Consider the following 26,965-nt stretch of genomic DNA (forward strand, 5'->3'; position numbering starts at 1 on the left):
GGCAGCTGGTTATTGATTCTCTCTCATCATTGATGTTTCTATCTTGCTCCCTCTCTAAAAGTCAATAAATATATATTTTTAAAAAGGAGTGGAGTCTGTCTCTCGTGTTAACGCCTCCTCCTGCCTTATCCCCTGGGGAGCACGGGGCCTGGCATAGGGCCCTGCTTGTGCCTTCCCATAGCACATCCTGAGGTCACACTCTGCGCTGGCAGCCCCACTCTGTGTGGTGGACGAGCTCCGTGCGGCCTGGCTGCTGCCCTGAGGAAGCGCGCAGCGGGCGCAGCACACGCATGACGCCGAGTGCAGCGCGGCCGTGCACACACCGTCGGGGTCACTGTCACTGCGTCCAGACTCCTCTCAGCTTGCAGAACGGGAGCGCTGTGCCCTCAACGGTGGCTCCCACTCCATCCCCGCCCCCCACCGGCCGTGGCCACCAGCCCTGTTGCTGTTTCTATGAATTTGACTTTCCACTTATTTTGTTGTGGTAAAAACACATGGAAAATTTACTATCTTAACTATTTTTAAGTGTCCAGTTTAGTAGTGTTGAATACTAACTTATTTTTTAAAGCCTATCTTTTTAATATATTTTATTTTTTATATTTTTTATTGATTTCAGAGAGGAAAGGAGAGGGAGAGATAGAAACATCCATGATGAGAGAGAACCATTGATTACCTGCCTCCTGCATGCCCCACACTGGGCATGTGCCCTGACCAGGAATCGAACCGTGACCTGGTTCATAGGTCGATGCTCAGCCACTGAGCCACACTGGCTGGGCTAGATACTGGGCCTTTTAACAAATGCTCAGAGGAACCATTTTACCCAGAGCTGAACAAGGAGTGAGTGGGCCTTTGGTATTTGCACCGCCTCCCCCAGGTCCCTGCCCCAGCAGGGAAGGCGGTGGGGGGTGCCTCAGGCTGCCAGCTAGGGGAACCTGGAACTCGGTGCGACCCTGTCCTAGCACCTGTGCCAGGACATGGGTGCTGTTCAGCCTGCACATGGCCTCTTGGGGGAGGGAGCTGAGGGGCTCCGGCGCCACCCCCCCCCTTTCCAGGCCTAGGAGGGCGGGAGAGATGCTGCCCTCCCCCTGGCGATGGGCAGCACCTACTGGGCCCACTCCTGCTCCTCCCCTTGCCCAGCACATGCCCTCCCGCAGCGGGCGTAACTGGAGGGGCATTTCTGAGAACCAGATGTGAGAAGGAAAAGTGGGCTCCACCTCCTAGCCTTGCTGGCGTGTTTCAGGGCCAGGGGCATGCGTGGGCAGGTGAGTCAGCAGAGGGAAAGCCCATCATCTGGGCAAAGGTGTCCCGTTGGTTAGAACGGCTCCCGGCCGCCAGCTTCAGTGCACCCCTGGGGGCAGGTCAGACCTCCGGGGCCAGGGGGGGCCGCCTGGGGGTGGAGGGAGCAGAGCGGGGACCACAGATTCCAGAGGTTTGTTTATTGTGCAACTTTCTTTTTCCTCAATGAGATGTCATAAGCGGGGGTGGCACGATGCAGTCACAGGACGAGGCAGAGCTGCCAGGCAGACGGGGAGCTGGGTGTCAGGGAAATCCATTTCTCAGGGCCAGCCCCAGGCACCCCCCTGGCCGCCCCCCAACCCCACAGCAGGCTGTGGGGCAGGGGGTGAGGCTCAGGCACCAGCTGGGGCTGGGAGGGCAGGAAACGCCTCTGCCTCCTGGAGAAACACTGGGGCCAGATCCCGTGGCTCTGGGCTCCCCTGGCCCCTCACTGCCTCCAGGTCAGCGTCCGGGATTCTTAGGGGCTGGGACAGCCGCCCGCTCTGCTGCTGGGGAGGCAGCGAGAGGCAGCAGGCCCCTTCTTAGCGTGCTTAGGAGGGAAGGGGGAGTGGGGTGTGGGGAGTGGGGAGGGGCTCTCCCTTCACCCCCTCCCACCCTGTCAGCACTGCTGCTGGGCAGGGTCTGAGCCTCCACTGGATGAGGTGGGAAGAGACCAGCTTCAGGCTGCGGGGAGGGTGCCCCTAGCACTCTCCTCGCATCCGGGCGGGGCTGCTGAGGGTGCTCTGCACCCAAGCCCACCCCTCTCCCAGGCTCTGGTCCCCGGGGCAGGGATGACCCCCCCACAGGTACCCCTCCGCCCCACAGCCCCTCCCCTGTCCTCACTCTCCATCGGGCCCCAACCTGGCTTCCATTTTCACACACTCCCCAAGAAAAGGAAGGAAACCCTGAATAAACCACAGAAGCAGCAGCAGCTCAGGAGCGAGGAGGAGAGGCCAGTGGTGTGTGGAGGGTGGGAGGCGCTGGGGGGCATGGGGAGTGGGTAGATGATGGCATGCAGCACGGGACTCCTTATGAGGGTGGGGTCCCCATTTCCCCCAGGCATGTAAGGGATTAGGGGAGGGGTCAGCTGACCCCGAGGAGGAAGCTGTCTGGACAGGCCACAGGTCACAGGTCACAGGGAGACGAAATCCATGGCCTGCAGGAGAGGCAGGGAGAGCAGCAGCAGCAGCAGCCATGAGGCGTCCTGGGCCAGCAGGCCGACGCCCCTGCACTTGACCAGCTTGTCTGTGGGGAGAGAAGAGATGGGGAGAGGGTAGAGCAGGCATGAGGAGAGGGCCCAGGCCGCCACCTGCGGGGAGATGGCCCGGCTCCCCGGGGAGGCTGGCGCCATGAGGCTCTCGGCCGGAACCAGGGCCAACCTGGTCCAGCAGAACCAACCACCTTTCCCATGCGCAGGGTCCTGAGTCCTTGTACAAACATCATACCCAATCTCTACTAAGCGTCCTCACAGGAAAACTGGGGTGACTAGACGCTGTGGCTCAGTGGATAGAGCGTTGGCCTGCAGACCCAAGGGTCCCGGTTCGATTCCGGTCAAGGGCATGTACCTCAGCTGCAGGCTCCTCCCCCGCCTGGGGCCCTGGTCAGGGATCGTGCAGGAGGCAACCAGTCTGATGTGTTTCTCTCACATTGATATTTCTGTCTGTCTTTCCTTCTCTCTCCCTAATATCAATGGAAATATCCTTGGGTGAGAATTAACAAAAATACAGACAAAACTGTGGGTGAGGGTCAACCCCGTTTTCCAGGTGGGGAGAGGGAGGCCTGTCTGACCCCTGACCCCCCCCCCCCCCATTCTCTGAAGGCAGGGATTCCCCAGGGCACAGGAAGGGGAGAGGTTAAGGCGCTGCCTGCTCCTGCTCGCCCCGCAGCGCCCCCGCTCACCGGGCCTCAGGGGTGTGCTCACCTCTGAGCACAGAGACGTTCCTGTTGGAGAAGCTGGGGGGCTGGCCGGGAAGGTACAGCTCGCAGGTGTACAGCCCCTCGTCCCTGGAGGAGAAGCCGGACAGGTAGAGGACCTTGAGGGTGCTCCGGTTGGTCAGGTTGGTGCGGGAGCGGTACGTGTGCTCAGGGATGGTGCCGAACAGCACGTGCTTCTTGGCGTCGCGGGTCAGGCTGAACTCGAACTGCATGGGCACCGTCGTGGTGTTCTCGTGGCGGCAGTCCAGGCGCAGGCTCTGGTCCTCCAGGCAGGCCGTGAGGCTGGTCACCTTCTGGCCGCCGGCCACCTGCAAGCCTGCCCCAGAGCGCCCCCTCTGAGCCGGGGGGCGGGGGGCTGCCCCACAGGAAGCCTCCCTCCACATTCACAGCAGAGTGGGCCCGGCCAGGGGCACAGGGGGTGCCTTCTGAGCACCCCTCCATACCCCTTGCGAGCCTAGCCCCCCTCAGGCCCCCAGACTTGGTCCCACCGCGTGCCCCAGGGGCCGGACACCCTGGGGAGGTGACGCAGGTTCCTGGTTCCCAGCGGAGATTCCCACTCCATGCGGGGTGGGCTCTGTGAACTGTTTCCCAAACCACCCCAGGCCGCCAGGCGGCTCCGCTGACGTAGGGATGAAAAAGCACCTTTCTGCCCCATCAACGTGGCTCAGCAGTTGCGCTTGGACCCAGGAACCAAGGGGTCATGGGTTCGATTCCCGGTCAGGGCACAGGCCCGGGTTGTGGGCTCGATCCCTGGTGTGGTTGTGCAGGAGGCAGCCCATCCATGGTTCTCTCTCCTCATGGATGTTTCTCTCTCCCTCCCTCTCTCTCTGACATCAATAAAAATATATTTTAAAAAAAGAAGAGCCCTTCCTCCGTAGTCCCCACCTTCCCAGGCCAGGAGGAAGAAGCTAGCTTCTCAAAGGAAGGAAGCCAGGATGCTCGAACCCGAGCCACCCCTTGCCCAGTACCTGTCAGCAGGAGAGCGATACTGAGGGCGGGGTTCATGGTGCCGAGGGCTTGGTTCAGGATCTGCGGGTGGGAACAGGGCGTCAGCCAAGAGATGAGGCCGGTGTGCCACGGGGGCTGGGGGCCCTGCGACGCAGGCCATCGGGCGCTGGCAGAGCCTTCCCGAAACCGCACCCTCCTTCCCCCCGCCCCCCCCCCCCCCTTCCCCAGATGCCAAGTGCCCACCTTCCTCAGGGAGAGCAGGGGGAGGGGACAGGCCCTGTGACATGAGTTTGTGCTGATCACTCGCTAGGGCGGCTCTCAGCGAGTGATTCTCATTCTAGCATTTCCTTTCCATCCAGGAAGGCAGGGATGCCTACTTTGTAATTGTGGTGAAGTACACATAGCACACCATTCACCATCTTAACCACTTCAAGTGCACAGTTCATTTACACTGCTGTTCCACCGACCTCCGGGACGCAAGGGGGAGGGAGGGAGGGAGGAGGAGGGAAGGGGGAGGGGAGAGAGAGACATGGACTGCCTCCTGTATGTGTCCGGCCAGGAGGGGCCTGCAACCAAGGCACGTGCTTGCCCGGAATGGAACCAGCAATCCTTCGGTGCAAGGGACTGTGCCCCTGCCCCAGCCCCGGCTCCAAACAGCTCTTCATTTTGAAACCCAACCCTCTGCGGTCCAATTTTATTTCTGGAATTCAAACAGGCTGGTCCAAATTAATTGATGGGATTGACTGTTGAACCGGTTTGCGGTGTCGACCTCAGCCTCGACGTTGGACCTGCTCCTAGCGCCTGGTCTGTCGAGTCAGCCTCCAGGTTGGACCGAAAAGGGTTTAAGACAGAAACTGCTCACCCGGGAACTTCCTAGTTCCCATTCAGAAGGAAATCCTCAACGTGCAAACACTCCCTGGCAGTGCTCCCCAGATGCTCAAGGAATGGCCGCCTCTGGGTCCGCTACCCAGCGGGTGTGATGTCATGAAGGAACATGACACATGTCGGGCTCGATGCTCCTTCGTGAGTGACAGGCAAACCGCCGCCCTCCCCCCGGTGGCCAGTGGCCGTGCGGCTACGGCTACGTGCGCCCAGCTAGCACCACACTTGGCTCACAGCTAAGGCGTTTGCTCCAACGGGGCGGGCGCTGCTCCCCTGGGAACCAAGAGGTTCCCAGATGTCCCATTCTCCCTGCAGGACTCCCGGGCCTGTTTTCCAGCCCGGCTTCAGGGGTCTGAGGCCTAGGCTCTCCGCCCTGCCTTTTTAAAAATGTATTTTATTTTTGCAATCTTGGCTGGCAAGGCAGGCGACTCAGCAGGCACCCAGCTGTGCACCTGCGCGCCAGGGAGCGGCCTCGGGAGGGGCCTGCAATGCGCGCGGCCCTGCCCCGTGCGCGCGCGTGGCTCGCAGGGTCGAGGGCCCCCGCGCGGCGCCCTGCGGCTGGCGAGGCTGGGGTCCCGCGGCTGCGGAGCCACGTCGAGAGGGACCTGGAGGTGCTGCGGAAGGTGGCATCTGGCTCGCGGACACCGAGCCATGGGGAGAGGCGCGAGCTTGGGGACCCAGCAGCTGAAGCAGCGGCGAGAACAAGAAGGGGAGGCGGGTGGGGTGCGGGGTGGTGGGGCCACAGGGAGGGTTGGGGCGGGAGGGGCGCAGCCTGTCCTCACTTCCTCCGCCCGGCTCTCAGCGGACCAGCCCCCGCGAGGCTCTGCCACCCCCTCTCCGCGCCCGCACTGATTTCTGTTCCTTCGTTCATTCCCCCCCGCCCCCCACGGAGCTCTCCCTTCCCCCCTCACCGCTTTCCAGCGCTTTCCTTCACCCAGCCCCGCCCGCCCGCCGCGGCACTGCGGCTCCCCGTCACTCGGATGCCCGCCCGAGGTCGCAGGGCAGCTTCTCCCGTTCGGCACCTCGGTCCCTTTCCCCGATTTTAACGCCCTCGCCTCCACCCACCCCCCACCCCGGCCTTTGCGAGCGCGGCTCGGATCCTCTGGGTGGAGAGCGGAGCCCAAGGTGTCCTTGGGCCCTTCCTCCCGGTGGCCCTCCAGCGCCCCGGCTCCAGGGGCCACCGCCCCCTCCCCCGCGGGTGAAAGCGCGGAGGCCTTCCTGGGAGTCAGGCGCGGCGGGACCCCGGCTCGAAGGCTGCGTCTGCCCGCGCCCTCTCCGGGGACGCCGACCCTCCCCACCTCCCCGGGCGCCGCGCAGCTCCTTCCCGGGCGCCGGCCGCCTCTCCCAGCCTCGCCTCGGGCTGCGGGGGCTCGCGCGGCACGTGCCCTGTCCCTGCCCCGGGTGCCCTGTCCCTGCCCCGGGTGCCCTGTCCCTGCCCCGGGTGCCCTGTCCCTGCCCCGGGTGCCCTGTCCCTGCCCCGGGTGCCCTGTCCCCGCACCGGGTGCCCTGTCCCCGCAGCGGGTCCCACCCAGGGTCGGGCTCCCACCTGCTGGGTCCGCCGCCGCTGCAGCCGGCCTCCTGCTCTTTGCGCGCGAGAGACGCCGCCCGCTGCTGCGCCCGCCCGGTGGCCGCAGTTTTCCCCGGGTGGGGTGGGGGTGGGGGGCGGAGAGGAGGAGCTGGAGGGGCGGCCAATCAGAGGCCGAGGGAGCGGGACGGGGAGGGGGAAGGGGAGGGGGAGGGGGAGGGGGAGGGGGAGGGGGAGGCGGCCAGCGTTGGCGGGGCGGGTGGCCGTGTGCGCGCGGGCCTCACCAGTGGCTGACGGGCCTGGTGGGGGTCAGGCTGGGGAGCACAGGCCCCCGCCCAGACGCCAGGGCGATGGCTCCCCTTTACTGCGCACCCCGCGTCTCCAGCCCGGGCTCCGAACCTGCGGGGAACCGAGGGGTGAGGGGCGGAGGCGGAGGCCCCCGCGGCCCCCTTGGGCAGCGGCCTCACCTTGTTGCTTCCTTTCAGCCCGAGCTTAGCTGCTAGGGAGGCTCCCCAAGAGGTTTTGGAGTTGGAATTTGACAAGCTTTTTCCAAAGGAAGATGGCAGGGTGTTTCCCACCCTGGAGCGGCCCTTGGGGAGCAGGGCAGCACTGCACCCCGTTTCTCCAGGTCCCAGCCCTCACCCCACTCCCCCATCCTAACACCCAGCCTTCAGGGGCTGGCTCCTCTGGGGCACCGGATCAGTTCCTGGGCTGGCAACTCCCTGTGCAGGGAGCTAGAAGGTTCTAGAAATCTAGAACCTTCTAGAAGGTTCCTGCCCCCCTCTTTCTTTCCCCCCCACAAGTCCCTGAATACCCTGTGTGCTTGGTCTCCAGACCAGGGCAGGATTGCTGTTCTCCATCAAGCACTGTGCTGGGCACCCCCCCCCAACAGTCTGCTGGGTTCACCCCATTTCATGGCTAGGAAGTGGGAGAGTTGCCAGTCTACCTGGGCTGGCGAACCCCAATTCTCAAGGCCCAGCCTAGTGGGGGGAACACTGGAGCTGCGGGCAGGGAGGAGCGGGGCCGACTGGAAAGGAACAGCGGGGACCGAGCTTTTCACCTCCCGGGCGCCTGTCCTGGGCGCCTCCCATCCGATGGCACCAGAAGCTCTTGGTGCTTTTCCTTTAAAAACATGTTTTAAGAAATCCGTGCCGAGGATATTTTCCCATTGAGATTTAGAGAGAGTGGGGGAGAGAGGGAGAGACAGAGAGAAATATGGATGTGAGAGACACACCAGCTGGTTGCCTCCTGCATGCCCCTGACCAGGGCGGGGGCGGGAGGAGCCTGCAACCTGAGGTTCTGCCCTTGACCAGAATCGAACCCGGGAGCCTTTGGTCCATAGGCCGACGCTCTAGCCCAGCCGTGGGCAAACTACGGCCCGCGGGCCGGATCCAGCCCGTTTGAAATGAATAAAACTAAAAAAAAAAAAAGACCGTACCCTTTTATGTAATGATGTTTACTTTGAATTTATATTAGTTCACACAAACACTCCATCCATGCTTTTGTTCCGGCCTCCGGTCCAGTTTAAGAACCCATTGTGGCCCTCGAGTCAAAAAGTTTGCCCAGCCCTGCTCTAGCCACTGAGCCGAACTGGTGAGGGCTGGGCTTTTCCTGTTTACAGCCAGCGCTGACCACTTGGCCGCCTCCCACAGGTGAGGGAACTTTTTGAACGAAGGATCCTTTTACTGATTTGCATTCTCATGGCCACTTTGTGAGTTCTGGTCAGGACAGCCTGTGGGCCCGCCGTGCCCCCCCATCTGCCTGCCTCCTCCTCTCCCATTTCTCCGTAGCGGCCCGCACCCCGCTGCACGCCCATTACTGTAATGGCCCTTCTGGAAGCCGGCCCTGGGCTGGCAGCGGGACTCTCCTCCCCACCCTGGGCTTCGATGGCCCCGGCACTCAGCGTGATGGGCTCTGACTGGAAGGAGCCTCGTGGAGTGCAGCCCCGACACCGCTCTGGGAAACAGCAGAAGCTCTGGGGGCAGTTAATGCCGCTGCCCTGCCCCCTCTCTCAGCAGAGCTGACTCACGGCAGCGTGGGGTCTGGGACCGCAGGGCACTGGTCTGCTATCAGACCATTCTCTCACTCCTTTTTAAAAACATATATTTTTATTGATTTCAGAGAGGAAGGGAGAGGGAGAGAGAGAGATAGGAACATCAATAATGAGAGAGAATCAGGACCGGCTGCCTCCTGCCGATCAATCCCGCCACCCGGGCATGTGCCCTGATCAGGAATCAAACCCTGACCTCCTGGTTCATAGTCGCTCAACCACTGAGCCACACAGGCCGGGCTAAGAACATTCACTTCACATGCGCACACAGATCGGCGCTGGAGACAGTTCCTGTTTTCGCTTTGGCAGGACATGGGCTTCCCAGAGGCCCATCAACTACAAAAGCTGTCTGGGCTCGGATGGGGCTCCGATCCGCGGAGACCCCATGCGCTGTTTTCCGCTTCACAGCCCCTCTCTGAGTGTTGCTGGCAGGAGGCCTGGCTGTGCTATTTTGATAAGTTCTGAGAACCTGCCCTACATTCCGGGTCCCCAAGCGCTGGCCTCCAGGCAGGGAGGGGAGTGGGGACTCCGGAGGGAGAGGCAGTCATGTGTCCGATCGCATTCATGGCTCATCAAATGAGACGGCCTGGGAGCACAGGGTGGAGGAGGAGAATAAAACTCCCGTTTCCTGATGGGACAGGAGGGAGATGCTGAAAGCAGGCAGGGTGAAAGGTGCCAACCCAAGGCAGACTGTCCTGGCAGACCCGGGCTGTTTGTTGATCCCTGACCTTTCTTCTCCCACCATTTGTGGTTGCTCCAGCTGGAGGCGCCTGGGATCAGAACTCCACTCAAATGCTGGCTCCTTTAGGGTGACTAAGGGAATTTACCTATTATTCCCTCTTCTCATTCACTGATTTCATCAGATTGTTCTTCATAAAACCACAGAGGTGACAAGTGATCCCATCATTCTTTGCTTTTTTTTAAAAAAATATATTTTATTGATTTTCTACAGAGAGGAAGGGAGAGAGATAGTTAGAAACATCGATGAGAGAGAAACATCGATCAGCTGCCTCCTGCACATCTCCTACTGGGGATGTGCCCGCAACCCAGGTACATGCCCTTGACCGGAATCGAACCTGGGACCTTTCAGTCCGCAGGCCGACGCTCTATCCACTGAGCCAAACCGGTTTCGGCCATTCTTTTCTTTTTTATTTAAAAAAATATTTTTATTAATTTCAGAGAGTAAGGGAGAGGGAGAAAGAAATAGAAACATCAATGATGAGAGGAAATCATTGGCTGCCTCCTGCAGGCCCCACATGGGATGGAGCCCAGAATGTGGGAATATGCCCTGATTGGAAATTGAACTGTGACCTCCTAGGTAGGGGTGGGCAACCTTTCTGTGAGTGCGTGCCAAAACCAGCAAAATCTCTGACTCAAAATTCTTCTGTGTGCCAACCCTAATTTTTTGAGAACATGTTACGCCTACTTGAGATCTCTTAATGTGTTCGTATGTGAAGAGCCTTGAAGAAATAATATGCCGAAACCGGTTTGGCTCTGTGGATAGAGCGTCGGCCTGCGGACTGAAAGGTCCCAGGTTCGATTCCGGTCAAGGGGATGTACCTTGGTTGTGGGCACATCCCCAGTGGGGAGTGTGCAGGAGGCAGCTGGTCGATGTTTCTCTCTCATCGATGTTTCTAACTCTCTATCTTTCTCCTTTCCTCTCTGTAAAAACTCAATAAAATATATTAAAAAAAAAAAAAAAAAAAGAAATAATAAAATTCATTTGAGTAACAAAAACACAGTATATGATGATGACAAATACATTTATTTATTTATTTTTTAAAAATGTATTTTATTGCCCTAACCGGTTTGGCTCAGTGGACAGAGCGTCGGCCTGCGGACTGAAGGGTCCCAGGTTCGATTCCGTCAGGGGCATGTGCCTTAGTTGCGGGCACATTCCCAGTGGGGGGTGTACAGGAGGCAGCTGGTCGATGTTTCTCTCTCATCGATGTTTCTAACTCTCTATCCCTCTCCCTTCCTCTCTGTAAAAAAATCAATAATATATATATATTTTTAAAATATATTTTATTGATTGTTTACAGGGAGGAAGGGAGAGGGATAGAGAGTCAGAAACATCGATGAGAGAGAAACATCGATCAGCTGCCTCCTGCACAAGGGAATGTGCCCGCAACCAAGGTACATGCCCTTGACCGGAATCGAACCCGGGACCCTTCAGTCCGCAGGCCAACGCTCTATCCACTGAGCCAAACCGATCAGGGCAATACATTTATTTTTTAATGTATACATGTACACTGATAGTCCGACAGAAAACTTTATGACTCCGTTCGATATTATCAGTGGGACTTTTGCTGCTGCATCACTGATGACAGAGATTTTACATCAGGTTTATATTTCGTGACCTTCAGAGATATGCACGAGCTACTACTTTCATCTGTCAGGCTACTCCTACTACGAGACTTAACAAAATTCACCACTGAGAACAAAGATTCACAACTGTAAATGGAAGATTGTAAGAGAGGGTTTCGAGTGCCAGCAAGTTACCGGCGAGCCATGTTTGGCATGCGTGCCAGGGGTTGCCCACCCCTGTCCTAGGTCATAGGTTTCAGAAGCTCAACCACTGAGCCACGCTGGTTGGGCCATCCCATCATTTTAGAGCAGGAAATCCAGGCCTAGGAAGGCGAATGGTTTGTCCAAGGCCAGAGAAATACTTTGGAGCTCTGCCGGGAAGAGCTCGATCCCCGCCACCCCCCCCCCCCCCCCACTCCACCGACACTGCTCTCCACGGCTCCCGGGGGGCGGGCCGGGGGCTTCTGAGTTCTGCCAGATGGGTTTCCTGGTTCTTGGTGAACTGGGAAGCACAGGACAACGTGGGGAAGTCTGCACAGGGCTGTCAGGCGCTGCCTGTGGGATAACCTCTCCTTCACTTCGTCGAGGGGGGAGGCATTCCCATTCTAGGGCTGGGAGATGACTAAGCCTCTGACATCTGACACTGCACAGATAAGAGCAACAGTAACTGATGAGTCACACACGCTCACAGCCCAGAGGAGGACACTGCCTGCCGTCTGGGGCCAGAGAGGAGTCGCGCTGGGGGACCGAGGGAACAGCCAGGAGCCGGGAAGCAGGCTTTGTCATGTCAAGCAGCTGGGCTGGCCCTGTGTCCCATGGAGGGGGAGGCGGACTTGTTGGAATGATTTTGTGGCCTGGCAGGGAATGAAGCCCACGACTGAGGGGTAATCAGGAGCTGTGCCTGGTCCCGAGTCAGGAGAATGTGTGGTCAGGTCCCGGGAAGGCCTCCCAATCTTACCAGGTGTCAGTCAGAACAGCACAGACTGTTGAACCCTAGTTCTGGGCTAATGGAGGCCACATACTTCCCCTTCCTTGGCAAGGCCTCTATTTTCAATCTAAGGCAGCCGTGGGTAAACTACGGCCCGTTTGAAATGAATAAAACTAAAAAAAAAAAGACCGTACCCTTTTATGTAATGATGTTTACTTTGAATTTATATTAGTTCACACAAACACTCCATCCATGCTTTTGTTCCGGCCTCCGGTCCAGTTTAAGAACCCACTGTGGCCCTCGAGTCAGAAAGTGTGCCCACCCCTGGTCTAAGGTGATACCTTTCTGCTTTGGTGAAGTGGGGATGGTCTGTGTTTAATGGCCTTGCCAGGCAAAAAGAGAAAATTGATAACTTTCTGTTGAGCCTCAAACTTCTTTGGAAATGTGACTAGTCTATAAAATTTTAAAAAAAAACCTATCTTGGAGCCACTGCTCTTCACTCTGCTGGCTCTCCTCATCTCTAGTTGAAGGCAACGCCCCGAGTGAGCTCACTCCCTGAAGAACTGCATGGCTGACTGGAGAGCAGGACAAACATAAATGATATTTCTTAGAACGCAGGGCTGAGGCAAGAGGACAGAGCCCTGATGGAGATAGAAATGTCAACACTTAATTTAAAGAAGCCTGTTACTTTATCGCTGGCTCCATTTTGAGGGACCTCCATACTGCCATTTTTAATTTTTTTGAGGAACCTCCATACTGTTTTCCATAGTGGTTGCACCAATCTGCATTTCCACCAATGGTGCCCAAGGGTTCCTTTTCCCCACATCCTCACCGACACTTGTTTGCTGATTTATTGATGATAGCCATTTTGACAGGTGTGATAGCTTAATGTGGTTGTAACATGAATTTATCTGATGATTAGTGATATTGAGCATCGTTTCATATGTCTATTGGCCATCTGCATGTCCTCTTTGGAGAAGTGTCTATTCAGAACCTCTACCCACATTTTTGTAGAAAGCGCCTGGGAGAGCAACTGAGCAAAGGTCATCGGCTGAGTCCAGCGGCGTCGACAAAGCCATGTGCTGGAAACATACCTCACCAAAGGCAGACATGTTGTCAGTCCTGACCTATAGCTCAGGTGCCAGGGGCAGACACAATTATCCGGGCTCAGTAAGGCCTGACAATTACAAGAAGCCACAAGAAGGAGGAATTGCAGCTTGATCGTTAAGCGTGATTTCACATAATTTCCTTTGTCTGAAACTTCCTGGTATCATGCTGCATATAATAAACACGCTGCACTAGCTCTGGGCCACTGTCTCTCCATCTGAGAACAGTGTCCCACCTGGTCCCGGCTTTCCCTACTGTCTGTGTCTGTCTCTTTCTTTTTCTCAATCCCCAGTCACCCCGACTCAGGACTCGTCGTGGCTGGAGAACCCCATGTCTGTGCCCAGAGGGGACCTGAGTACAGGGGAGCTCTAAGCAATAAAAGTGAGGGCATGGCTCCGGCTGCGCGTGCAACAAATTCACGACGTAATGTAAAGAGCAGGCTGGAACAGCTGCGTGTAAAACATGGGAAATTCAGGGTCTCAGGAAAGAGACCTCTATTCTCAAATGCTTACGACAATGCTTACAGCTACAGGATGCTCCGTTAAGCATAGTCAAATTCTTGATTTCTTAAATTTTGTTAATGAAACTCGCCCTTGGTTTCCTGAAGAGGGAACCGTCGACTTACAGACCTGGGAAAAGGCTGGAAAGCAGCTGCGTGGCCGATACGCAGCAGAAGGTCCAGAAGAAGGCCCTGTTCCTGCATTCGCAGTGCCTCTACTTCGTGACTGCTCGCCCGGCGCAGGGGCGGTTAAGAAGTCTCAGCAGGGCGTGGCCATGGCTTCACAGCCTGCAGCAGAGGGTGCGACTCTCTGAACACACCACTGCCCCCTCTGCGCCGCCGCCTCCTTGCCTGTCACTCCTGCAGCCCCAGTCAAGAGCCCGCCTGATAGAGTTTCACCTCCTCATACGAGTGGGAGCTAGAGTTTGGGGCGGAGTGGACAAGCATCGCTGTGAGCAGGATGACTCAGATAATGAGAAAGGTTTTGCTTGCAGCTGCCCAGCCTTTCCGGCTGGATGCAGGCGCTTGGCCAAAAGGGAAAGTGACTTCATATTTCACTTTGCTGGAGGCTCAGGCTCCCTGTAGTGGCTGAACCTCATAGAAGGGATTGAAGGAATTTCCCAGCAGCGGCCTTCTTTCTCCCCCTCCCAGGCCACCAGAAACTCTTAGCTAGTAAGATTTCTGTCTGTATGTCTGTAATGTAATTTTGTTTTTCTAACTTTTAGGGACTTTAATTTGCTCTTCCCTGATTTATGATTTTGCTGTGCTAGGTTAAAAATTTTAAATTCTAAGATTAATTTGAAAGTGTAAAATTTGTGGAGGTTGCAACCCAGGGAAGTTTGAACAAAGGCCAGCTAATTCCAAGCCTGCCTGTGATTAACAAACCATTATCTTCCCCACCTGAGGCAAAATGGAAAAAATAAAAATAAACTGAGGTTTCAGTTTCCAGGCCAGGCAGATGGGAGGCAGTGCTTGCTGAACTCGGCAGGGCGGAGAAATTCGCAAAGCCCTGCCCAGCACCACATTCATTAAACGTCCAGTTGGCAGTGTCGGTATTAACGGGACCCGGACCGGACCGGTGGTCGGCTCCTGCCTGTGAAGTCACAAACCCACGCAGGCCAGCCGAGGCAGAACTAAGGTTGACCTTGGGGGCATGGCAGCAAGAGAAGGGCCGGCGGTAGGTGTGTCTCCCAGCGTGTTCTCTACAATTCAAAGTATAGTATGGAATTATTAAAATATCACAATTTATTAGCCAGATCGGAAAGGATTAATTTTGTGGTCAAGACCAAATCTTTAATGTTAAAACTGGTTTAAGTTTTTTTTTTTTTTTTTTAAATATATTTTATTGATTTTTTACAGAGAGGAAGGGAGAGAGAGTTAGAAACATCGATGAGAGAGAAACATCAATCAGCTGCCTCCTGCATACCCCCCACTGGGGATGTGCCCGCAACCCAGGTACATGCCCTTGACCGGAATCGAACCTGGGACCCTTCAGTCTGCAGGCCGATGCTCTATCCACTGAGCCAAACCGGTTTCGGCTGGTTTAAGTTTTAATAATCTTTAAATTAGGTATATTTGACAGCTTTTCTGAATGTAATATTTCAGGAGTTTAACTGGGAGACAGCTTTGTGACACCCCAAGGGCCCTGAGGTGACACAAAGATCTACTAAAAGAAATATTTTTGAACTAAATTAGACCAACACAATATACTTGAAATTACATAAGGAGGTAAGCTATGCAGTCTAGGTTGGACAACAAGATTTATGCTCCCATGATAAGGGTGGCTCCTTGGTCCCGGGGGGGGGGGGGGGGGGGGGGTTCGACTCCCAGCCGGATTAGCGTGTCCTATCTTTGAACAGAAAGGGCAATCATGGTTAAGAAAATGTTTTAGGTGATATTGGCTTTCAAATCTCAAAGTTGTTAAGATATAATAAATAAATGTAACTAAAATGAAGAATTTGTGATAAAGCTTTTCAGTAATAATTATAAATATGTTAACAATAAAAGTCCAGTCAGTCAAGAGGAGACTGACTGCTCTCTGTGGGAGGAAGGGGCCAGTCGCCCTTCTCCCTGTAGAAGTAGAGAAGCCACAGCAGTAACCGTAGATGCATCTCTAAGGAAAAAGGTAGCAGTTTGAATCCAAGCGGCTAGAGGCCTGGGAACGGGCTGCAGGGCCTGCTCCCCCCTCCCCTGCCTTTTCTCCAGCCTCATGGAACTGTACGTGATTTTCCCACGTGTTTTGTAACTTAAAGGCTTTAAAACATTGCTGGGTGAAATGGTAAACATCTAAATTATTTTAAAATAACATAAAAATACCGAAACATTGATTGCTAGACAAGTTTTAATTCACCTGCTCTTAGTTTTTATTGCAGAAGGTCTCGTGTACTTTGTTGAATGCATATTTTCTTAAAAGTAAGAGTGCATTTAAAGTATGTTCAAAAATGTTAATCTAAGAAATGCTGGCTGCTTACTTTTTGGTAATCATTGAAAAATTAAGGTTTAAAGAAAAAAGAAAGAAGAGGTCTGTACAAATTGCTGAAGGTATGACAGAAAGAAAGAATATTAGAGTAGAAATATTTACTGAGTGGCAGGTCTGAGGCATGGTTATGCATTTTGAAGGAAAAAGAAGATGGTTTCTAACGGTGGTTACTTCTGAAAGGTGTCAGAATGTCTGTGGAAGTTACAGAAAGTTTGTAGAAAGAAATGTGAAAAGGAAATTGATTAAATGGCACAGGCCTCGCATGCCCTGCGTCATCACACGCCTCTGCCTTGCACATTTCCTCCGAGCAGGCTCACCGGAGGGTTAGGCAGTGCCCCCCGTGTGCCAGCATTAAGGTAAGTCCCCGAGGCCTTAAACCTAATCACATCTGGCAGGTGGATGTCACTCCTGTGCCTGAATTGGGCAGATTTCAGTGGATCCATGTCTCTGGATCACGCTTCACGTTCGCTACTCCCCAAACAGGGGAGCACAAAGCAAGTAATCAATCGCTGCCTGGCGGCTTTTCCAGTCGTGGGGCAGCCCCCAGAGAGAAAAACAGGCAGTGGGCCTGCTTATACTCGCTTCTCCTTTCAGCAGTTTTGCAAGCAATACCAAACAATACATAAAACAGGAATTCCCTATAACCCCCAAAGACAAGCAATTGTAGAAAGAGCCAACCGGACCCTGGAGACTCAGTTACAACAGAAAGGGTGAGGTGGGCGTTACCCTCAGCATCAGGTGAATCATGCCCTTTACACTTTACACTTTTTAAATGGTGACAATGAGGCATCAAGCTCCTGGTGCTGTGGCACCTGCAGGTATGGTGTAATGGAAGGATTTACAAACAGGGCGTGGAGAGGGCTGGATCCAGTAACGATGTGGGGAAGAGGCCACCTTTTTATCTTTCCAGAAGGTGCCTCTAACCCCATCTGGGTGCCAGAGCGAGTGGTGCGTCACAACCCTGGACTCGGGAGAACAGCTCATCCCGCCGTTCAAGAAGCTGAAGATCACACCTCCGGTGAAGATACTGGCTCAGCCACCGGCCCCGAAGAAGGAGAAGAGCAGAGGGCAGCTGGCCAGGGCCACCCGAGAAGCTAGTGTCCCCACATGGGGTCAACTGAAGCAGCTGACCATCCTTGCTCAACAAGTGGTAGAAGGTCAGGGGTCCAGGTAACCCCTCCACCCTTTTTATTGCTGTGCTGGCACTTGTCAGCTGCCAGGTAGGTCTGACTACAGCAGAAACTTACTGGACATATGTTCCAGACGCCCCTGGTCAACCCAGCCACCTGGACGGGGGAATCAGTGCCGGTGTTTACGAACAACACCAATATGGTCGGGGGTAGCTCCGACCAACACATGACTCCTAATTCCCAAGGTGATTATACTTATAACTAGAGGCCTGTTGCATGAAGAGATTCGTGCTTGGAGCCTATGTATGCGAATTAACCGCCATCTTTGTTGGCAGTTAATTTGCATATCACCCTGATTAGCCAATGGGAAGCGTAGTGAAGGTATGGTCAATTGCCCTTTTTGTCTTTTCTTAGATAGGATGTCTTTAGTGGGGAGCCCCCTATTTGTTTATCTAAAAGGGGGACTTCAGGATGTTTGCAGCTTAGCCAAGAAAATAAGATGTCCTATGGAGGTTCAGACATTGCTAACATTGCAGGCCCCTGGGATATGGGAAAATATATTCAGACAGTTACTAAACTGGGGTTCCCTAAGGCCACCTGATGGCTGTCTGATCGCGATCCCCTGCTCCCCTCCTGCCCAAATAGCACCACTACTGAGCTGGGAGCATTTCCTTAATGGCCAGATTGTGCCAACCCTGTACCAGTGAGACATAGTATTTCTGGCTCTGACTTGTATGTCTTGGATTGGTCCCACAGGCTTGATGCGGAACGTCCCCATCATGAGCCTATGTCACCAGGAGGGTTTGTGGGTAACACCCTGACCATGGAAACAGGAGGTTTGCAGAAAGATCTTTGGTGTTTAGCTGCTGCCCTTGACTCTCTTAATTTTACTGGCTCTTCCTTAGCTGATACTAAAGGAGCATGTTCATCGATCCATTGCCATGGCTTACGAGCCTGTGTCCAGCCCCATGTGTATTGGTGACTGGAAATGTGAACATCACCAGATTAGGAACCCATTATGCTGTCCAATGCCATCACTGTAACCTTACCAGCTGTGTTTCCAGGCTGAATGAAGATATATTAATTTTAAAGCAACCCTCTTTTATTATGCTTCCTACCCACATAACAGGAAAATGGCATCATGATACAGGCCTCCAGGCATCGCAGGACCTGCACAATCAGCTCTCCCAGGAAAGCGTGCTGTGGGCTTATTAGTTCTGGTCTTGTTACCCTCGTTACTGTCATCACATCTGCTGTGACTGCGTCTCTTGCATTGACCCAAAGCCTCCAGAGTGCAAAGTTTGTAATGAATTGGCTCAGAACACCTCGGTTACACGTCATGATCAAGAAGATATAGACCGAACTCTAGAACCAAAGCTACTAGTCAATGCGTTGGAAGCTGTAGTGATAGGATTAGGCAATCAATTAGAAAGTGTCAAGATTAGACAGCAGCTGCAATGCCTTGCTGCTTTTACATATATTTGTGTGACTTCAGCCCGCTATGACAATTCTCTATGGGATTAGAATAAAATAAAAATGCACCTACAAGGAATATGGCATCATAATATCAGTATAGACCTAGTGTGGCTATACAAGCATGTTCAAGCCATTCAAAATAGTCATGATGACAAAAAACTAAAAATGGTACTCCCATTTGACCCAGTGATCCCACTTCTAGGAATATATCCCAAGAAACTAGAAACACCAATTAGAAAGGATATATGCATCCCTATGTTCATAGCAGCATAATTCACCATAGCTAAGATTTGGAAACAGCCTAAGTGCCCATCAATAGGTGAGTGGATTAGAAAACTGTGGTACATCTACACGATGGAATACTATGCTGCTGTAAAAAAGAAGGAATCCTTACCATTTGCAACAGCATGGATGGAACTGGAGAGCATTATGCTAAGTGAAATAAGCCAGTCAGAGAAAGAAAAATACCACATGATCTCACTCATTTGTGGAATATAGTGAACAACATAAACTGATGAACAAAAACAGATCCAGAGAGAGAGAAGCATCGATCAGACCGACAAACCTCAGAGGGAAGGTAGGGGAGGGCGGGGGTAAGGAGGAGAGATCAACCAAAGGACTTATATGCAAGCATATAGGCCTAACCAATGGACACAGACAACAGGGCGGTGAGGGCATGAGTGGGGGTGATAGAAGGTAATGTGGGGATAAGGACACATATGTAATAACTTAATCAATAAAAAACTAATTAAAAACCAAAAAACAAAATAGTCATGATGAGATTATATCTCCTGCGAAGCTGGAAAAAAAATTGCTGGATGACTTAAAAGGATTTAATCCATGGAATATGTTAAAACACACCGCCTGGTACCTAATAGGATTCCTTTGTGTACCACTAATATTATTCATCTTTCTTTCAGTCAGCAGCAAGCTCCTGTGTTCCCAAGTCTGAAGGCTCCAATTAGATGTCCATAAGCTGCATTTAAAAAATAAAAATGGGAAAATAAAAATAAAAATGGGGAGATGTAGAGAGTACCTGGGAGAGCACCTGAGCAAAGGTTGTTGGCTGAGTCCAGTGGCATCAGCAAAGCCATGTCCTGGAAACATACCTTACCAAAGGCAGAAATGTTGTCAGTCCTGACCCATAGCTCAGGTGCCAGGGTGTGGGTGTCATTATCTAAATTCAGCCAGGTGCCAGGAGCAGACACAATTATTCAGGCTCAGTAAGGCCTGACAATTACAAGAAGCCACAGGAAGGAAGAATTGCAGCTTCATCTTTAAGCGTGATTTCACATAATTTCCTTTGTCTGAAACTTCCTGGTATCATGCTGCATATAATAAACACGCTGCACTAGCTCTGGGCCACTGTCTCTCCATCTGAGAACAGTGTCCCACCTGGTCCCAGCTTTCCCTACTGTCTCTGTGTTTGTCTCTTTCTTTCTTTTTTTCAATCCCCAGTTGCCCCTACTCAGGACTCATTTGCTCTCAAGCTATGCTGGTCGAGGCTGGAGAACCCCCACACATTTTAATTGGATTCTTTGATTCACTTTATTCATTGATGTTTAATTAATCATAGAGCACAGTCAGCCTTCAAAGGCTTGTCCAATGAGGGAGACAGAAATGGTACATGGAAAATTAGAAAAAAGTAGGGTAGGAGCAGAGGTAAAGATGTGTAGAGCATTGTGGGAGCCCCAAGGGGGGTGGGGGGCTTGACTGGTGACCCAGCCTATAGAGAGCTTTCTTGGAGGACTTGGATCATGACTTGAGTCTTTGAAGATGAAAGGGAGTTTCTCGGGTTGGTAGATTGTTACACTAAATGCCACCTAATGCCCCTGGTATCCAGGCCCTTTGTGTAGTCCCTCCACATTGCTTCTGGGCTTTGCCGTGGGCTTTCTTTGGCCAGTGGGCTCTAGCAAATATGATCCAAGCAGAAACTCGATAGTGTTTGTACCATGGGACTTGCCTTCTTGGAACTCAGTTGCCCTGTGAGGAGGTGTGTGCTAGCCACATGGAGAACAGGAGCCTCCATTTCTACCAACCACTATTTAAAATCCACTAGTCGAGGAAAACCAAGATGGCGGCATAGGTAAACACCGGAAATTGCTGCCTCGCACAGCCACTTCAAAAATACAACTAAAAGACAAAACGGACATCATCCAGAACCACAGGAAGGCTGGCTGAGTGGAAATTCTACAACTAGAAGGAAAGAGAAAAGCACACTGAGACTCAGGGGAGGTGTGGAAGTAAAGTGCAAAGGTACGGAGGCTCACGTGGAAAGGGCTGGAACTGAGGACGCGGCTGTCTTTTTCAATCAGGAGGGAGACACAAGCTCCTGACTGCTCTGAACTCCAGTTCCAGGAGAGTCTCTAGGGACCCAGACTCATTCGAGGAGAAACTGGACTGTCTGGCATCGGTCGGAACTCGAGGGCAGCTTTCTCTCAGAGGTGCTTGCAGTGCTTACCGGGACACTGAGACTCAGGGCCTCTTAGGGTAGGACTGAGGAGCAGCCTTAGCTGCTTGCTCCACCCTGTTGATCCCCTGAGACCCCACCCCACCCAAGCTGTGGCAGAGGCTTTTGCATATGGAAGGCCTGGCCCTTTGCAATCTGAAAATTACCTAACAAACTGCAGCTGGGTCAGAGAGACCCAGAACTTCCAAGAGAAAGCCTAAGGCCCCACAGCACCTTGCATTGCTTTACAGCTGAGCCTTGTCTGGGCACCTCCAAACCCCAAACAAAGAAGAGGAATCTGCAGATCTCTCCATAGCTCCTGCTGGGTAGCCTCAGGCAGAGACTAAATTAGCACCTCCTTAGAGATCCAAGAGCCAGTGTACCCAGTGGTCAGAGTGGGACCATCCAGATTACAACTCCTCAGAACCATAAGGGACACACTCAGGGGGCAGACTCAGTGAGCACCAAAGTCCCACTGAAGCAAGTCTTGCCCCAGAAGGATGTCTCCAGCACAGAAGTTCTCCCACTGCAGACACAGCAGATTCTCACGGCCAATTGGCCTGGAGGTCAATTCCTCCCAGTGATACTTAGAACAATCAAGGCTTAACTACAGCAAGACTGTGCACAAAGCCCACAAAAGGGTGCACCAAGAGTGCCCACCTCAGGTAATTGGGGAAGCTGAGCCACTGGGCCCTATAGGACACCTAGCACAGAAAGCTACTCTACCAACACAGGGAAGCATAAAAAATGCAGAGACAAAGAAACAGGTCACAAATGACAGAAATGGAGGAAAGCAAACGACTGGATATAGAGTTCAAAGCCACAATTTTAAGGTTTTTCAAGAATTTTCTAGAAACCGACAATAAATTTAGTGAGATTCTTAAGAAATCTAGTGAGACCCTCGAGGTTATGAAAAAGGACCAACTAGAAATTAAGCATACACTGACTGAAATAAAGAATAATATACAGAGTTCCAACAGCAGACTAGAGGATTGCAAGAATCAAGTCAAAGATTTGAAATATGAAGAAGCAAAAAACACCCAACCAGAAAAGCAAAAAGGAAAAAGAATCCAAAAATATGAAGATAGTGTAAGGAGCCTCTGGGACAACTTCAAGTGTACCAACATCCAAATTGTGGGGGTGCCAGAAGAAGAGAGAGAGCAAGGTAATGAAAGCTTATTAGAAGAAATAATGACAGAAAACTTCCCTTACCTGGTGAAAGAAATAGACTTACAAGTCCAGGAAGCACAGAGAACCCCAAACAAAAGGAATCCACAGAGGACCACACCAAGACACATCATAATTAAAATGCCAAGAGCAAAAGACAAAGAGAGAATCTTAAAAGCAGCAAGAGAAAGACAGTCAGTTACCTACAAGGGAGTACCCATCCGACTGTCAGCTGATTTCTCAACAGAAACTTTGCAGGCCAGAAGGGAGTGGAAAGAAATATTCAAAGTGATGAATAGCAAGAACCTGCAAACAAGATTACTTTACCCAGCAAAGCTATCATTCAGAACTAAAAGTCGGATAAAGAGCTTCACAGATAAGGAAAAGCTAAAGGAGTTCATCACCACCAAACCAGTATTATATGAAATGCTGAAAGGTATTCTTTAAGAAGAGGAAGAAGAAGAAAAAGGTAAAGATACAAATTATGAACAACAAACATGCATCTAGCAACAAGTGAATCTAAGAATCAAGTGAATCAATAATCTGATGAACAGAATAAACTGGTGAATATAGTAGAATCAGGGGGCATAGAAAGGGAGTGGACTGACTATTCTTGGGGGGGAAAGGATGTGGGGGGTGCAGGAAGAGACTGGAGGAAAATCGTGCACCTATGGATGAGGACAATAGGGGGGGTGGTAAGGGGAGGGGGTGGGGTGGGAACCTGGTGGTGGGGAGCTATGGGGGGGGGGGGAAGAGGAACAACTGTAATAATCTGAACAATAAGGATTTAATTAAAAAATAATAATTCAAAAACAAAGAAAATAAAAAAATAAAATCCACTAGTCCCCAGCTCGTCTGCCGCATGGTCACAGAAGCATGCGTAATCCCAACAGACACCTCCTAGGACGGGAATGGACTATCCCCGATACACTCACAATGGCGATCCTAAAACCTGGATCCGAGTTTGATATTCCTTCATCAAGAAGTGAAGTTTGTGTCCCTTCTTTAATCTCAATGGGCTTGTGACTGCCTCAACCACTAGAGTATGGCAGGAGCGATGCTAAAAGACTTGAATTTGGGCCTGGCTGGCGTGGCTCAAAAAGTGTTGACCTATGAACCAGGAGGTCATGGTTTGATTCCCAGTCAGGGCACATGCCTGGGTTGCAGGTTCGATCCCTAGTGTGGAGCATGCAGGAGGCAGCTGATCAATGATTCTCTCTCAGCATTGATGTTTCTGTCTCTCCCTTTCCCTTCCTCTCTGAAATATAATAAATAAATAAAAATAAAATAAAAAAGACTTGAATTTGGGTCTTAAAAGGCCATAGAGCTTTAACTTTGTTGGCTGGGACACTCCCTCTCAGAGCCTTCATGTGAGATGTCGGAGGACCCGAGGCTGCCATGCTGTAAGGAAGCCCTCCTCACAGGGCTGGGCATCGTGTATGTAGGCTCTTTGGCCAACAGTCCCAGGTGAATTTAGCTTCAGAGTCACTTCGGCCCAGGCTTCAGACATGTGGATAAAGAAGCTTCCAGCCCTAACCGGTTTGGCTCAGTGGATGGAGCGTCGGCCTGCGGACTGAAGGGTCCCAGGTTTGATTCCAGTCGAAGGCATGTACCTTGGTTGTGGGCACATCCCCAGTAGAGAGTGTGCAGGAAGCAACTGAATCAATGTTTCTAACTCTCTATCCTTCTCCTTCTCCCTTCCTCTCTGTAAAAAATCTATAATTTTTTTTTTTTAAAAGAAGCTTCCAGATACTCCTAGACCCACACTCTTTGAGGCGCCCCCCTAGCTGTTCGAGTTTCAAGCTGGCCCCAGATACGGTGGGACAGAGACCAGTCTGAATTCCTAATCCATAGAATCCATGAGGTGAATAAAAGGGTGATTGCTTTAAACTATTGTTTTAGGTGATCGGTCCATGTGACAGTGGATACCTGATCTATACATTGATACCTAGGAGTATGGTGCTATCTTACACACCTAGACATGTGGCACTGGCTTTGGAACTGGGTGGTGGGCGCAGGTTTGAATGGAAAGCAGTGCGACTGTTGTGCAGGCTAGAGGAGCAGTGAGCAAACTTTGAAGAGGCTGGAAGAGTGTAGAGCGCGCCTGGGAAGGCACAGGGGCGTTTCTTTAATTACTGTCAGCTGAAACCAGTGGGTAGGCAAAGCCACATCCTGGGAACTCCCTTTGCCAGAGGCAGGAGTGTTGTCAGCTTGACCTTCAGCCCAGGTGCCAGCGGGTGGGTTTTGTTATTTAAATCCAGCCAACCACCAGGGATGAAGAGGACTCCACTCAGGCCCACCCAAGAATGCACTTAATCTCCTTTGTCTCGACCTTCAGTAAAACTTCCTGGTTTTTGCTGTATAAAGTAAACTCGCTGTATTGGCTCTGGGTCCCTGTCTCTCCATCAGAGGACAGTGGTCCCACCCCGCCCCAGCTTCCATTTTCTCAATCCCCAGCCGCCCCTGCTCATGAGCCGGACCGCTCTCTAGCCGCGCTGGACGCAGAGAAGAGAGAAGTATTCACAAGAGTAGTGAGGAAACAACTTGGACGCTGGATCTATAACCAGACAACCAGGGGGTCCAGGCTGCCTGTCATTACTTGAGCCAGTTCAGCAGAGGTGGGCTTGAATCACATATGAGTGTTCATTCTAATCCTGCCGGCAGCGTGGGAGAGCAGCAGGTCACCCACAGAAATCTGCTCTCCCCACCATAAGCCACTGCTTGTATTGGGTAGAAGGACAAAGATTACATGGGGAAGGAGGCAAAAGATATGCCAAACGGGTAGTTCATAGGATGGAGATATGCAAAGGCCTGTGGGTATGCAAAGGCTGGCGGCCTTCAAAGGGCTGGCGGCTCTAGTTTCTGCAACAAAGTTGTCAATCTTTCCATGATAACAGGCAGCTCCCTGATGGGGAGGATGGGCCGTATTTCCTGAAGTTGTGGGTTTGGCTGAAGAGATCTAGAGATGGAATCTTTTTTTTAAAAAAAATAAATCTTTATTGTTGAAAGTATTACATATGTCCCCCTGCCCTCTCTCACCCCCACGCCCCCCAAGTCTTCACCACTCACTGTGTCGGTGGGTTATGCATGTATGTATATGAGTTCATTGGTTCGATGCTTCTATGTCTCTGGGTCTATTTTTGCTCATCAATTTGTTGTTCACTAGATTCCACACATGAGTGAGGTCATGTGATACTTACCTTTCTCTGACTGGCTTATTTCACTCAGCATCATGCTCTCCAGGTCCTAGAGATGGAAGCTTGGAAGTGCCCTCTGGCTGCTTCCAGCTGCATCGGTGTTTTGAGAGAGAGATGAGCTAAACGAGGATGTCTGGTTTGTTGGGTTGGAAAAGAACTCTAGTTCTCATTTCTAGTCTCTCCAGCAGGCAACAAATTTTCAAAGTAAGAGCTGATCTAAAGTTAAAGATTAAATCCAGGGTATGATTGTAGAATCTTTGTTAACACCCCAGGAAAACTTAAGATGGTGCCTAGTAGGCCTTCTCAGTTAAATAAAAGGATTTCTAATTATATTAAGGATGTTGTATCATAGCTGCAGTAGCATCTTTGTTTTTTATTTTTAAATATATGTTTTTATTGATTTCCGAGAGGAAGGGAGAGGGAAAGAGAGATAGTGTTGCAGAAGACCAAAGAAAACCAAGCGACGCTTTAAGGAAATGGTGGGACACTGTTTAATTATGCCAGCGGACTCAGGGAATAGCTTCCAAATCTGAGTGCTGAAACATGCAGGAGCCTTCATTTTATATCTCCCTGTGGTCTTTTGTCCCGCAAACATGGATTATGCTTCCGGTCCTTTTCGCGGACTTTGCAAGGAGGCCCTCAGGTGTTGGGGGTCTCCAGGCCATAGCTGATGGGTAACCCTCCCTCTAGGGGCAGTGCACTGTTCACAGGTTTATGGCCTCTGTAACAGGTTCTGCAAGACCAGTTTCTGGGAAGGAGGTAATGTCTTAATTATAGGTTAGCTTGCTGGCATGGATTCCAATTGCTAGCCCCCAAAATATCAGGGTTACATTTGAATTAGCCCTTTTTAGCCTTCTCAATAGAAACATCAATGATGAGAATCATGGATTGGCTGCCTCCTGCATGGCTCCTACTGGGGATCAAGCCACAATCTGGGTATGTGGCCTGACTGGGAATTGAACCGTGACCTCGTGGTTCACAGGTCGATGCTCAACCACTGAGCCTTGCCCAAGTTTATTCTTAGATATGGTGTAATAAGGTGGGTTAGTTTCATATTTTGCATGTTCTGTCCAATTTTCCCACACCATTTATTGAATAGAGAGTCTTTACCTCATTCTGTGTTCTTGTCTCCTTTGTTATATATTGACCATATAGTTGTGGATTTACTAGTATTTCTAGGCTCTCTATTCTGTTTCATTGATCTATGTGTCTGTTTTTAAGCCAGTACCGTGCTGTTTTGATCATTATAGCCTTGTAGTATAGTTTGACATCAGGTAATGGTTAGTATAGTTTGATATCAGGTAATGTCATACCCACAAAAGGTTCCCTACCTCAAGATTTCTGTGGCTATTTGGGGTCTTTTGTAGTTCCATATAAATGTTGGCATTATTTGTTGGAGTTCTGTGAAAAATGCCATTGGTATTTTGATCGGAATTGTGTTGAATCTACAGAATGCTTTTGGTAGTATAGACATTTTAATCATGTTAAGTCTTCCTATCCATGAGCATGGTATATGCTTCCATTTACCTGTATCTTCTTTAATGTCCAGGCCTTTAATTTTCTGAGTCCAGGTCTTTTACCTCCTTGGTTAAATTTATTCATAGGCATTTT

The 26,965-nt window shown here is 51.7% G+C and overlaps 1 protein-coding gene and 1 long non-coding RNA gene across 2 annotated transcripts in view; both read right to left on the bottom strand.

Annotated features, from left to right (window-relative positions):
• Positions 1-26,965, bottom strand: part of LOC308524290 — a 721,936-nt gene that overhangs the window by 143,973 nt on the left and 550,998 nt on the right. The window lies entirely within an intron of this gene.
• On the bottom strand, positions 1,422-7,053 carry THY1 (Thy-1 cell surface antigen). Its single transcript, XM_081098363.1, has 4 exons — positions 6,587-7,053; positions 4,179-4,239; positions 3,197-3,526; positions 1,422-2,520 (listed from the first exon to the last, which is right to left on the bottom strand). The coding sequence occupies exons 2-4, from the start codon at positions 4,213-4,215 to the stop codon at positions 2,408-2,410; spliced, it is 480 nt and encodes a 159-aa protein (XP_080954489.1). The 5' UTR covers positions 4,216-4,239; positions 6,587-7,053; the 3' UTR covers positions 1,422-2,407.

This window comes from Myotis nattereri (assembly GCF_964212035.1).
Source record: "Myotis nattereri genome assembly, chromosome: 9".
NCBI classification, from domain to species: domain Eukaryota; kingdom Metazoa; phylum Chordata; class Mammalia; order Chiroptera; family Vespertilionidae; genus Myotis; species Myotis nattereri.